Source organism: Pararge aegeria, chromosome 12 (assembly GCF_905163445.1).
Source record: "Pararge aegeria chromosome 12, ilParAegt1.1, whole genome shotgun sequence".
Lineage (NCBI taxonomy): Eukaryota > Metazoa > Arthropoda > Insecta > Lepidoptera > Nymphalidae > Pararge > Pararge aegeria.
Genome location: NC_053191.1, coordinates 358,772 through 372,247, shown reverse-complemented (window position 1 = coordinate 372,247; position 13,476 = coordinate 358,772). Strand labels below are relative to the sequence as shown.

At 32.6% G+C, this 13,476-nt stretch overlaps 3 protein-coding genes across 3 annotated transcripts; 1 reads left to right on the top strand and 2 right to left on the bottom strand.

Moving 5' to 3' along the window:
* Positions 1 to 666: 666 nt before the first annotated feature.
* On the bottom strand, positions 667 to 4,574 carry LOC120628084 (RNA polymerase II-associated protein 1). Its single transcript, XM_039896295.1, has one exon. The coding sequence runs from the start codon at positions 4,377 to 4,379 to the stop codon at positions 708 to 710; it is 3,672 nt and encodes a 1,223-aa protein (XP_039752229.1). The 5' UTR covers positions 4,380 to 4,574; the 3' UTR covers positions 667 to 707.
* Positions 4,575 to 5,561: 987 nt separating this feature from the next.
* On the top strand, positions 5,562 to 7,346 carry LOC120628226 (translation machinery-associated protein 16 homolog). Its single transcript, XM_039896489.1, has one exon. The coding sequence runs from the start codon at positions 5,629 to 5,631 to the stop codon at positions 6,112 to 6,114; it is 486 nt and encodes a 161-aa protein (XP_039752423.1). The 5' UTR covers positions 5,562 to 5,628; the 3' UTR covers positions 6,115 to 7,346.
* Positions 7,347 to 9,162: 1,816 nt separating this feature from the next.
* On the bottom strand, positions 9,163 to 13,011 carry LOC120628056 (transmembrane protein 134). Its single transcript, XM_039896251.1, has 2 exons — positions 12,737 to 13,011; positions 9,163 to 9,948 (listed from the first exon to the last, which is right to left on the bottom strand). The coding sequence occupies exons 1-2, from the start codon at positions 12,886 to 12,888 to the stop codon at positions 9,606 to 9,608; spliced, it is 495 nt and encodes a 164-aa protein (XP_039752185.1). The 5' UTR covers positions 12,889 to 13,011; the 3' UTR covers positions 9,163 to 9,605.
* Positions 13,012 to 13,476: the final 465 nt, after the last annotated feature.

Below are 13,476 nucleotides of genomic sequence, written 5' to 3'. Positions count from 1 at the left end.
CCATTTTCGTTTATACACTTTATCCAGGGACACACTGTATACACCTATATGATTTTAAAATATATTTGTTTAATTACCTACAAACAATAATTTTTCATAAGTTTTATATTACTTTACGATACTAGGATATTAATATTTGTCATATCAATCTAAGTGCCGTGACATCAAATGTTAGACTTATACTCTTACCAACTCTTTTCAAATCATGTCCTACACAACACTACATCAGAACATCAGACAAGTCTTCGAACAGTTCCATTCTCACATATTGTTAAAATAATATTAATAATGTTGATAGAGTAGTGTTTGTATTCTCTTTGGGTAAAGACATATTTAATCTGTGGTTAATTTGCCTGTTTCCGCTATTATTTAAAACTGGGCGGAAAGCATACCTAGGTTTAATTTAATACAAATCAGTAATTACAGGAACTAATAACTATCGGGAAAATGTGTTTGAGTACAAAATCTTAACATGATTGCCTTTAAAAAAATCTATTTAATCAGTTATTTACTTTTCATTTTGGATAAATTAAGTTTACCATGCCATCACTGATACATAAATTATGTATCATTCAGCTTTACATATTGGATTACTAAAATTATAAGTTTAGACATCATAAATTAATCTACATGTAGACAGGGAGGTACATAATTATTAAGACAAGGTTAATTTATAAACACATTTAATAATTATACGATTTAAACAATTACTTACTCCCATCTAACTTACAAATAGTGCGCTTTTTAAAACTGCTTACATGATGCTGGGCTATTTTATAAACAACTGTATTGGGCTTCATTAAATTACTTGATAGAGCTCTGGTATAAGATTTTAAAAGGGACTCATCAGTTTCTTCTGGGTAGTAATAATCATCTAAATTATAACACAAGTAATTTTCTGGACAATCAAGAGCTCTTAAACAGCCAGCATACTCTGACCATAAAAGCTTTCGCCATTTTACATTGTGCTTTTGAGCTAAAGGTACTAACACACAGGAGGCAAAAGTATCATCCCCATAGCTCACAGACTGGAATTGCTCCAAAAGCTGTGTGTATAAATCTTGAAAATTACTGAGACCTGTTAATTGCTTATCAAAATTGAACTTGTGCCTATTTTTATAAAGATTTTCCATACACTTCCTGATTAATGTATTTATATTTTTATCCAAAAATAATGAACTGCTACACAGAAAGACGCACATAATTCTGCAAAACCTATCAGTTACTTCTATATCACTTATAAGATCTGGAAATGTTATCTCATTGAACAAAATCCATTCTAAGCTACATCTTATAATTAACTTCTTTTCAGCCTCTTGCTGTTTAACCATTTTATTGGCAGTAGAAATTGAATTGAACTGTGTTTCTTGATAGCTACCATACAAAGACAGAATAGGCAAGTATATCCAATCTCTTGGCAAAACTGGCTCCTGCCACTTTTTTAGTACAATGTTGCAGTTCAATTCTTTTTGCAGGCTTATGTTGATAACTTTTGCATAACAGACTTTTATCTCTTCAACACTTGTTAAAGTAGTGAGATCATTTTCTCCTGTCAATGAAATTCTTTTTAATAATCTATCAGTTGTAAACCATTGCTTATTAAAAATTACATTATTAAAAAGAAAATTCAATTCAAATTGTTTATCTGTTCGCATAATGTAACAAAGTTTACTTGCTACCACATAGATAATATCCTTTATGGACTCTGATATATTGCTTTGAGTTGATAGTCTAACAATGCTAAATACAAATTCTACTTCCATTCTTGTAAACCAATTGTTAGTGAGACTTAAATGTTTCTTTGATAACAGTGTTAAATAGGTCAAGGTTTTATTGATAAAAACAGCAGCTATTTCTTTGTCATCAATAATGTTTAGCAACTTGAACAATGATACCAAAAATGGAATGGGTGAAGTAATGTTTAATATTGGTTGTACTTTGTGCTTTGAATTAACAACGGCTGCTCCAAGACTTGTAAGATTTTTGACATACATAATTTCCCCGTCTCCAATTTCAGACAGAAGATTTGAGCTTGGCACTAAGTTATTCAGCATAGTTTGAAATCCTTTTGATGATGAAAAATTTACTAAGGTATCATTCAAAAACTTCAGTGTAACTTTTTCATTAATTAAAACTGTTTTGCAGCAATCCAATGAGGAACAAAGTAGCCGCAAATGACCACAAGTATAGTTATCAATACAAGATGTTTGCATCAACCATTTTTGTACTCCTTCTTTTAAAAGGGGGTAAACTTGGTGTTTGTAACTATCTAAGTTCAGGATCTTACAGTTAAGTAGCTTACTCACAAACTGTAGTACCACTGCAGCATGAGTTGCTGATAACACTGAAGATTCAATAAAAATGTCTGTAACTTGCACATGCTTATAAAGTATGGTAACTATTAAGGGACACAATGCCATGGTATTTTCTGTGACTATCCCATAATTAAGTAAGTTAGATAATATACAGAAAGCTTCTATCTGTAATCGTAAACCATATGTACCATCTACTCCTGAACTTATGAAAAATGATATTGGTTTTAATAAGTCATACTTTGATATTAAAATTTCAGCAATTTCTCTGGACTGTAGAGACAGAATCCTCAACAACTTAAGAGCTGACAAAACAGGCCTTCCTTTATAGATAGATTTTGGATCAAAAGTAAAATTGATGCTTGCACTAGGTACAAAATGAGATAAAATAGATTTCATTAAATGTTCAGTGTGCACAATCATATTTGCGGTCTCCGTCGAATTTCTAGACAATCGTGTCAAAATTTGCAAAGCATATTGAACAGAATTATAACTTGGCTTCACAGTATCTATTATATAAAAAAGTCTTTGTAAAATCTCTGTTCTTATAACCGCTGATATCAGATCTATTTCTGCTAAATGAAAATCATTCAATTCTGTTTCCTTAGATTCCATTTCGTCAATTTCTGATTTATCATTTTCAAGACAAGGTTGGTAACTACCTTCTTCAAAGCCTAATAAAGCATCCAGACATGCTTCATCTATTTTGTTAAAAAGTAAATTTCTCATTGCTCGCAGAGCTGGTTCTAACAGTATAAGTTTATTTTCATCCATAGCAATCCTTATTACAAAAAATATTTTACTTAATGGTATTTCTATTATATCTTTGTATATTCCAGCATTATAATACTCAAGAACTCCTGCAAGAGTATTTAAAGCCATCACTCTCTGTTGGGTTACATTTGACCTGGTTAGTTCAATCAGTTCGGTAATTGAGTAACCTGGTCTGTGTGGTTCTTCTCCATGGTGGTACAATGTTTTTGTTTTCTCTGTGTACTCTATGGTGTATGGGAGCAAGTACCCATTAAAATCAAATCTTGCCTCATAAGGTTCATCAGACTCAACCCTTCTTTCTTCTACACCCTTTATCCATTCCAGCTTATCCTTTTCTAGATTTTCAAAATGCAGCCAATTGTGGACCTGAGAGTGAGAGAGCACATCATTATCCCATAAATAATCATTTCTTTTTGTACTGCTAGTTTCAATCTTGCTTTTTTGATCTTTTACATTCATTTCACTATCATTTATTCCTTCCATAATTTGTAAATTACAAATAGCTTGTTGTGAATTAGTGTCTCTTCTTTTAGCTCTTATAAAGTTGACTAATTTAGGATCTAAGCTTGATAGTAGTTTCTGTTGTTCTTGTAAAATGTCTTCTTCAGACATTTTTGTTAAAATGTTTAAATTTTCTTTATGTATATCACCTGCTTCATTACTTGATAGAATGTAACTTTGCAAAGGAATAGGTATGATAGGATTTTCTTTAATAACATCCAAAGAGCTTGAAGGCTGATCAACATCCATGGCATTCACTTTTAATTTCTCAATATGTTGTGCATAAATACTTTTAGAGCCAGGTTGAATATTAGGGTCACGTTTAGTTACAATTGGGAAACCTTTCAAAGGCATTGGCTTTAAATTAAAGTTAAAATTGTCATTAGAACTCCTCTCCACTATGTCGCCAATAATAAAAGGCATAACTCTCGGGTAGTAAACCTTGTCATCATTAGGTTCAATAGGATTGTTTATGTCTGTAAGTGGTTCGCCATTGTCAGGTTCAGAAGGCTCTTGTTCTTCTGGAATATTCTTTTCTAAAATGGCGCCAAGTACCTGCCCAGCACCAGTATCTATACGCGGATGTTTTTCTTTAAGGCCTTTGGACTGAGCATATCTGGAAGGTTTACGAGTGTCTGATGTCGTCGAGCCGGCCCTTTTAGTAGTTTGATGTTCTGTTTTACGTAAGTTAACCACTTGCGCGGAAGGTTGAAATTTTTTTACTTTAAGAAATTCTTGCTGCATGCGCAATATGTCTTCTTCATCTTCACCGGGCTTTGGTCGGCGGATCATGGTTAAAATTTATAAATCTCAATATTTCAACGATAAAGTAATACCATATTTGTACACAGATAATGTTATTATATCTAACGATATCTATTCTTGAGTTGGAAATCTAAACTTATTAAGGAAATAATGAAATAAAGCGAATCTTTAAAAATATAGTAGACTGGACGAAACTAACTTGGTAAATGACCACAGCAGCAGTGTCAGCTGTTACTTATTGTCATTGAATCGGTTCTCGGTTCCATAAATCAAAAGAAGAAGACTTCGGTTACCGATACATCGATATTGTTTCGATGTATTGAAATCTATATTAAAGTATTTTTCAAGAACAATATACATTGATATTTTTTGGCACTTCTAGTAGTCATTTACTTATGACGATATAAGTATTGACATTTATTGTCTACTAGCTATGCGTATGAATTAATTCATAGGCATTTTTTTTTATTACTCGCGGGAACCGTTTGTTCTTTACCCGGACACAAAATTATGCTATTCTAATGCAATGATTTTCCAAGACCGGTTTAGCTTCGAAGCCGTCAATAGCAGGCAGATTTTTTATCTAAGTTGATAAAAAAATTTAGCTAGCCCATGTGAAAAGTTAACTTAAGTTTTCAACTGAGTTCATTTCAACTCGGTTGGCACAAGATATAATAACGTAATATTGATGCTTTGGGGGTTATTTGATGTCAATTTTCAAGTGTGGCTAGCTTTTTGTTAACTAAGATCCAGAATAGCCCTGCCGGTAACTGCACGTAAAAAATAAAGGCTATATTAATGGAAACGTAAGCCGAGTGCTATTCCAACAAAAAAAGTAATCCCATCCCAACCGGCGAGTACAAGCTATATGTGCACCTAATTTTTCAAGATCAATGCAAAATTAAATTTTTGTAACACACATTTGTGAAACATACTTTCGAATTTACAATATTAAGGCCGCTGAATTAAGACTTCAGACTTCAGACTCCAGAGTCAAGTACAAAAAACATCTACAGTAGAACTTGTAGACATATTTTAGAAATGACAGCACAGACGTGTTTTCCAAATACCGTAATCTTTATTGGTATTTTTTTTTATATCGATATTTCTCGAACTTTTACCTGTATCCCTTTAACATACATTATATTCTGTGACTTTAATACAATTTGAATTATCAATAATCTGTGATGAATTGTATGTCAAACACTGTCAAAAAAACCAAACAAACACGTGCTCGTGTTTACAATTTATTTTAGTTACTGTTATTTATTTAAAGATGCCTAAAATAAGTACTATAGAAAAACTCAAACATCCCAACAGTAGAAAAACCGTTTCGCTAGCCAAGAAAATGCTTAAAAATGAGAAGAAAAACAACAATAAAATTGGTACTCACATAAAGCAAAACTTAATCGGCGAAAAAATTCTATGGTTTAAAGAGAGAATTCCAGAAGGTTGCTTGATTTTAAATAAAGAGGAGACTTTAAAATTAGTTGAAACATATTTAGCGAGATTTGACGAAGAGTTGGCACAGATAAATTTAAAAAACTCTATCGGTAAAAGGAGAAGCCGACAACACGCGAGTCGAGAAGATGTCATCAATATCACGAAGAACAGGGAGTGTGAAGAGTTCGCTACGTGCGGCCTGGAGATCCCCGATCTGATGGACGCCTCACAGATGGAAGTACTGCGGAACTGGAATGGTGAACTTAGATACTTACAACACTTTAAGCTGAAAAGAGTAGCTAAAAAACACTTAGTTTAGTGTTGTTTAATTTTTTGGAAATATATTCTGTTGTACATTTCAAACAAAGCCTTTTCATGTATTTAATTTATTAATTTGATGAAATTGGAGCAAGCTTGGCACCATCCCATATTGGCAGTATCTGTATAATACTTATTTAGTTCATATTTGCTACACAGTGTGCACAACATGTTTCAATTAATATTATTGTAATTCAATAAATAAGTTAATGCTAAATAGGTATTGTTACTTATTTGGTGGCTTAATAATTGGTTTAGGAATACTTATAGTCATTGGTTATCAATAAGAATAGTAAGTGAAAGGTTCTGTATGGTAAATTTCTGAAACATGTGAGTTCAACAAAACAACAATTAAGTTTAAAGTTTATTAAATTCATATTTACAATACTTAAATAACAATTAGTCTAGTCAGAAACCTGAAATAAAACTTGTTAAAATTTAAAAGGTAACAAATGATTTGATTAGATAAATGTTTATAGCATAAACATTTATTTACAATATACCAGATTCAGTCAGGTCAAAGGATAAAAGTTGGGCCTCTTTTTTAAATCCAAGCTAAAGTTCATTGTTGTAAAACAATTACATTACTGTGTATCTAACATTTATATAAAATTCAAAATAGTAAAGATGATGCAAGAACTACCTGCATCTAAGCAAAAGAATTAAGCGTTAAGACCACCAGAGTTGGCTAACCATTGGGATTTACTATCAAGTAATTCCAACCAAACAACATAAGTTGTCATCCAGTCATTTTGAGAATGATTGTTATAGCTCCCTCTAATAAAGAGAGAAGCCTGTACACAGAGTTGGAGTAGTATTTGATACCTATGCAAAAGTATTTAGGAGTGCAACATACCAAAAACGAGACTCAAAATAAAGGGCACCACCATGCTGAGGTTTGGTTGGCAGCCGGCATTTAAACGGTGCAAAATAACATAAAAAAATCAGATTTTAGAAGTATTTTGATACCTGAAAAGTCTTATCCACCCCTTTCATAAGAGACGGAAAAAGGTTAAATTTGTGTAATCGAAAATGCCCTCTGACATCAGTTTGGCAGTGCACTCTATTTTTAGTCTCATTTTTGTTGCATTAAACTACTAAATATTGTTGTATAGGTATTAAATACTACTAAAACTTTGCTAAATAATGGATCATTTTATTACACTACTTACCACCCGCAGTTCTGAGAAGTGTACGTGTACATGTTAATTATAAACATTTTTACATGCATTTGGAAATTGATATATTAATATTTATCATAAGATCTATTATTTTTGATACAATATTAATTAGTTGTCTATTTGCTGAAACATAGATGTCATCAATTAGTATGTGATAAATTGTGAGTTGACAATAATTTTGAGTACTTAAATAAGAAGCAGATTGCCTTCTCCAGACAGTTTATTTCAAGTCTGTTTTTTTGTTATTAAGTCTAAAACACAACACAAAGATTATTTTCATTTTACCCAGGTATACTCCATTTCTTCTAACCTGTCTTTTAAAACAATCTTTTCACTTTTTAGTGAAAAGTATGCTCTGGAATAAAAATAGATTGTTTTAGTATTTTTATACATACTTTACAATAAAAAGTTACATAGAAAGTGTTAGCATTATAAGACAGATAAGAAAAATTAACCATAGGTACATATAGTAACAAAGATGAGAAAAGCATATATTTCAGGTTGTTCATTTCAAATTATTTATAAGAAATGAATAGGAAATGAACAAATGAAACAGAACTAGCCTTATAATTCAGAATATGTTTTAACTTATATTATTAAGTTCTTAAATCGTATGAGACAGGAAACAGTTCGTTACTATAATAAAATATCATATTATGTGCTATATTAACACTTGTTTTGACTATCAATGTAATCAATAATAAATTCCTTCTCTCACACACAGTTTATTGTTACAAAGTGTGCTACGTAACTTAAGATTATTTGACTAAACAATAAATATAATATGTAGAACCAACATCACACATCTATTTGAATAAGTAAATAGATAGGTGCTAGGTAAAAGCTAAGAATAACAAGTGTTAATATGCATCTTTTGATTTGAAATAAAACACACTAATTAACTATAATTAATTATTAGAGATCAATAAACTAGGTTATCTTATTTATACAGATTACAGATATATTTAAATGAAAAGCAAATTTACAAAATGATGAATGTAGTTAACATTTCATTAATTTTAAAAGCTATGATTTTCTTTAAATAAAATTAATTTTTAAATTAATATAAATAGGCACTTTTAATTTTTTTTTAAATAGAATAATCAGTATTAATTATGTATATAAATAATATTTTTCCTATAAGTTTTAAATATCATACAGAATTGATTGGACACAATGTGATGAAGTTACTGTTATTATTAACCTAATAACCTCAGACCAATGGTGTCATAATGAGAACTGAAACTAACAGCGTTCAGTTAAAATATGGAGGGTAGAGGTAAGGAGGATCATCTGTGTATATGAAAAAATGTCGTCAAAACGTATTAAATTAGGATGGCGCCACATTTGCATCAAGGTAACTCTTAAAAGAAGCGCCAAATATAAATATTGTTAGAGTAGGCTTGAAAAATAAACAAGGAAGTAAGGTTATATTTACCACAATATTTTGTACAACGTAAGTTGTTGAAATTCTCAATAATTAACTACTTTAGTCGATAATGACATTAAATTTTTTAACTCGGCACACTTCAATTCATCTACGATTGCTACATTCATACCATACCCTGTGCATCCACCAGCGCCATTGTGGAGGATTTTTGAACTGTTATTTAGCGCATACAACTGGACACTTTTTCAACTTTTCTCCCATATAAGATGACTCTCCTTACCTCTACCCTCCATAATTTAAAAGCATAATCAATTTATAATAAAAAATAAAAAAAAAAAAATAAAATAAAATCATTTTATTTCAGGTCGGGGACCCATATACAAAATTTAACACAAAATAAATATACATATAAGACAGATTTTAAAAATAAATTTTTAAAAATTTATTTTTAAAATCTGTCTGTGATTTTAAAAATTTATGAAATAGTTAAATTTTTTTCCCATTTAGCTATATTTTTTTTAACATTACTGATGTTAGGTATACCGTCATATGGTTTTAAGGTAACAAGGTTATAGAGAGCAAGTTTGTAAGTCATTCTTTCCACAATTGTGTTATTCACTAATTCAGTGTCTTTATTGACAAAACTTGATGCATTGCTAGTTCCTAGTTGTTCCCATCAGCCAATGCTGTTTTAATATTGTTTTAAATATACAGTTTCAGTGTGGGTAGTTACAGTAAACACTACCAATTGCTCCTCTACTTTGGTTTAAATATGCTGCCACATATTTACTTGGCCAATGAAAACAATTGCAATGATTGTAACAAGCACACAATTTCACAATAAAGCCCGCTGTCAATTTCACACGCCATTTACATCTCTATTGCTTAATGATACAACTAAACTAAATTTAGGGAAACAAATCAAGTAAATAAAGGTAGGTGATAGAAGTCGTAACCTCGCTGCCCCCTCGCGGCGAGCCAAATGTAGACCACGTGATATGCGCCAGGTACAAAGCAAATCATACCCGCTACAAAAAACACTGCACCCTGTAATCCGTTTTCAGGCTCAGCAACAGCAAATACGCCCATGCCAATAAGTCCAACTCCAACAAGAAGGAGTATGACAGCTGCACAGACAGTTTTCCAGTTCTCTCGTACTTTTGGATGGTTCCAGCAGTATAAAGATTGTGAGGCCTCTACATATTCATGGATGAGAGAGTCAGAATCTCGCGATGTGGTATCTTCTGTACATTTATAAGTTTTGCTGTAAAGACAGAAATAACACATATAACTACTTGAAAGACACATACTTTATCCTTTGAGTGTACCTGTTTGTGTTAAACCACAGCATTAAGTATAAGTAATATCTAGCTTATCGCGATAGACATCGTCCAGGGAATTACTACCGCTGTCCTTATTTTTGGCGTCAAGCAGCGTTTCTGTGTCCCGGTCTAAAGGCCGTATTGGACTTAGTCCATCAACGTGAGGCGGGAATCTGTAAGATGTGTTTCTTGCTCGCCGTGCCAAGTGTTGCTCTGTTTGTCCGTAAAATTACTACTATATAAAAAAAGAGAAACGACGCCGCGCTTTCGACCCCTTCGATCGCGTGGTTAATACCGAGGTCGTCGAAACGGCGCCAGGAAGGACTTTGTCTTTACGAGGTAAGAACTAAGAGTGGTGCCAGTAAGGCACTAGTGTTACTAGTCCTTACCTCACGCCTGACTGCCCCACTCTGACTTTTAATGTAGATAGCTTCGTCGGACCTGTGACTATGACTATCCTTACTCTATGGTAAAACATTAAGTGTTTGTGATGCTTAGTTTTAGAGCATCACGAACACCAAAACGATGTCTACACAGAATAACACAAGGAGTCTTTTTTTTATCGGTGTGGCGTCAATTGGCCCTAAATAGAAAACGCCGCCGAGAATCTTGTCCACAGTTCCCGCTTAGCATTTAGTGAGGAGCGTCTGCTTGTTCAGTAAGCACCTTGATGTATGCATAAAGGCAACTGATAAAGTTATTACATAAGCAGTGACCGTCAGTCGAGCTGGCTCTTATACTCAAACTTTATCGCAACCTGAGCACCAGTTGTACTCAATCTGAACCAAGATTGCCTATAATCCGGTTATAAGACTTTATTAGCCAAGGCTTATCTTATTTGAGAATATGAAGTGAGAGTGCTTAGATGTTTCTATTGTACCTAGATAAAAAATGAAACACATCCTTGTTTGTCACAATCTTAATCTAAATTATTATATAGGGGTAATTTGTTGCAAAACATTTCCCTGAACTCTTTCAAGGATAGAAGCACTTTATGATGAAATGTGAAGGAATCCTGCATGCCTGAAGTGTTCTCCATAATGTTCTCATGCCCTTTAGAAAAGTCAAGTCTACCAATCTGAACTTGTTCAAAACCCTTCTCATTCTAAGAGGAGGACTGTTCCCTGTATATATAAAGATGGTAATGGGTGAGTCTACTAATCCTCACTGGTCCAGCATGGTGGACTAGGGCATTAACCCCTTCTCATTGTGGTTGGAGACCCTTGCCCTGTAGTGGGCCACTAATAGGTTAATATGATGAAATTAGAAATGCTTAAAGGACAGTTTGCTTTATGTAACATAGACAAATTTTGCTTCCAACTACTGTTAATCGCCATTCTTCTATCCCATGACATACTTCAGCTTAGCCAAGATCACATTGTAGGTGACTAGTCTAGGTTTAAGTTATATTTAGCATTAGGAAGAAGCAGGCTTTATGTTATATTTAGCATTAGGAAGAAGCAGGCTTATTTAACAATCAGTGCTGCAGGCTTATTTAGCCATCACTAAATCAGTGAATCAGTTTAAGAATATGCTGAACAAACTTCACAAAACACAAGAAATAATATACCAATGAAAGCTGTTTAGTCTATTACATAATAATAATCCGTAAAATCAGCCAGGAACCAACTCCAACTAAGCAATTATAAATATAATAAGATATACAAAATCAATACGAATATGAGTTCTACAATAAAATGAAGTAAAATGTAATATTTAATTTTTTAATCCTAGCATTTTAGAATGCAATTAAAGATCAGTCAGTCAACATAAATATGCATACATTCTTGTATAAATATATTTATTTTGAATTGGTGTCAAAGCCATAATATTTATGATGAAGCTAATTGACTTGATTGTAAATCTATAATAAAAATAAGGTCATCATTATAATTAAAACAATAAATCAATACACTAATTAGTAATTAAAGTCATTCAATAGAGCTATGCTTTAGAATTAGCAACATGAATACTGCTACTAAAGTATTGTATTCTTTATTTATGTTTGGAATGCATCCTAACTCCTAATAAGGCTTCCTATGTGCGTCACCAAGTCCATATCAAGGTTGGAATAACTTAATTTCTATTTGTCAATGAACCTCAAGTAAATAGCTGCTGCTGGTAACTGCATTTACATGATATATTGTGACAACAAGTTGTGTTAGTAAAGTTAATAGGAAAAAAATACTAAACTGTATAAAAGCAACTTAACTCACTTACTATTGCAGTTATCAGGTTTGGCAAATAAGAATATTAACAGTTGTAGATTACTTTCTATTTTGTCATTTCAATGAAACAGTTTGTAATATGGTCAATTTGACCTTAAACTTCACATGACCCATCTTATTGGAATATTATAAACATTATAAACATTGTAATGGTAGAGTTTATCTTGAGTTAAAGTATATTATATTAAATTTGTTTAACGGTAGAATACAAATGCAATTTGAACATAGCAAATTGAACCCATTATTGGTTGATGAACTTCTTTTATTCATCAATTGCTTAGCGTAATTAGAGCTCTATTAGATGCGAACCGGGTCTCTGGAGCGCCATTAACATCTCGCTAACAACAGTTCAAGCGCCTTTGCCCCACTAAGACTGCGTGACTCACTAAGGTCATGAACAGCGTGCAGATTTTAGTTCATACTTCATCTTTGTCCCTTTTAAGCAGATATCCTTAATTTAATCCTATGCAAATATAAACACCGTGAAAGGAACAACACTCACCCAGAAAGGTAATCACCTCCATTTTTGAATTTGTTTTGTATGGAGGGCCGATCGCCCGTTGCGCCGTACACTTTGATAGCCTCATCGGTCTCCTCTTCGAATGCATCGTCGATAGAAAAACGTTTATCACTATTGCCGAAGGGCCTAGTCATTTTTAAAATTTGTTTCTACCGAGCTGGAGAAAGATACATTACAACGCAACGTACGTTTGTACAAGACAAAACAAAGCTGTCAATTTATCATATTATCAACATGCGCCATATTGATTACTAAAGTTTCAGTTTGCGTTCGGAAAACAAAACAGCATACGTCAAAATCTATGTCCTTAATACAAATATTTTTATTGCATCTGTGTTTATTTTATCTATTGTGTTGAAAAGAGAAGACAAACACTAATGCTGTGCAAAATTATAATAAAACTAGCTGTTGCCCGCGACTACGTCTGCGTTTATTTTGATTTTTCGAAAGACATGTGCCACATAAATGTGGCACCACTATATGTATTTAGGATAACTCAGCCTTAAATGCCGTCATTTAGCTGCCGTCCGCTGAGGAGTTCTGTCCTCTATCTCCAATCACATTCATCAGATCTACACGAAATTTGGGCAAAATTAAACAGATATTATAACCTCATAAGTACAAAAGTAATTATTTAAATCGGTTATCATCGGTCATCACGGCGTTATGCTGTAAAATCGTCAAACACTTTCGTCCCCTCTCCCAAAAGAACTGAACTTAAT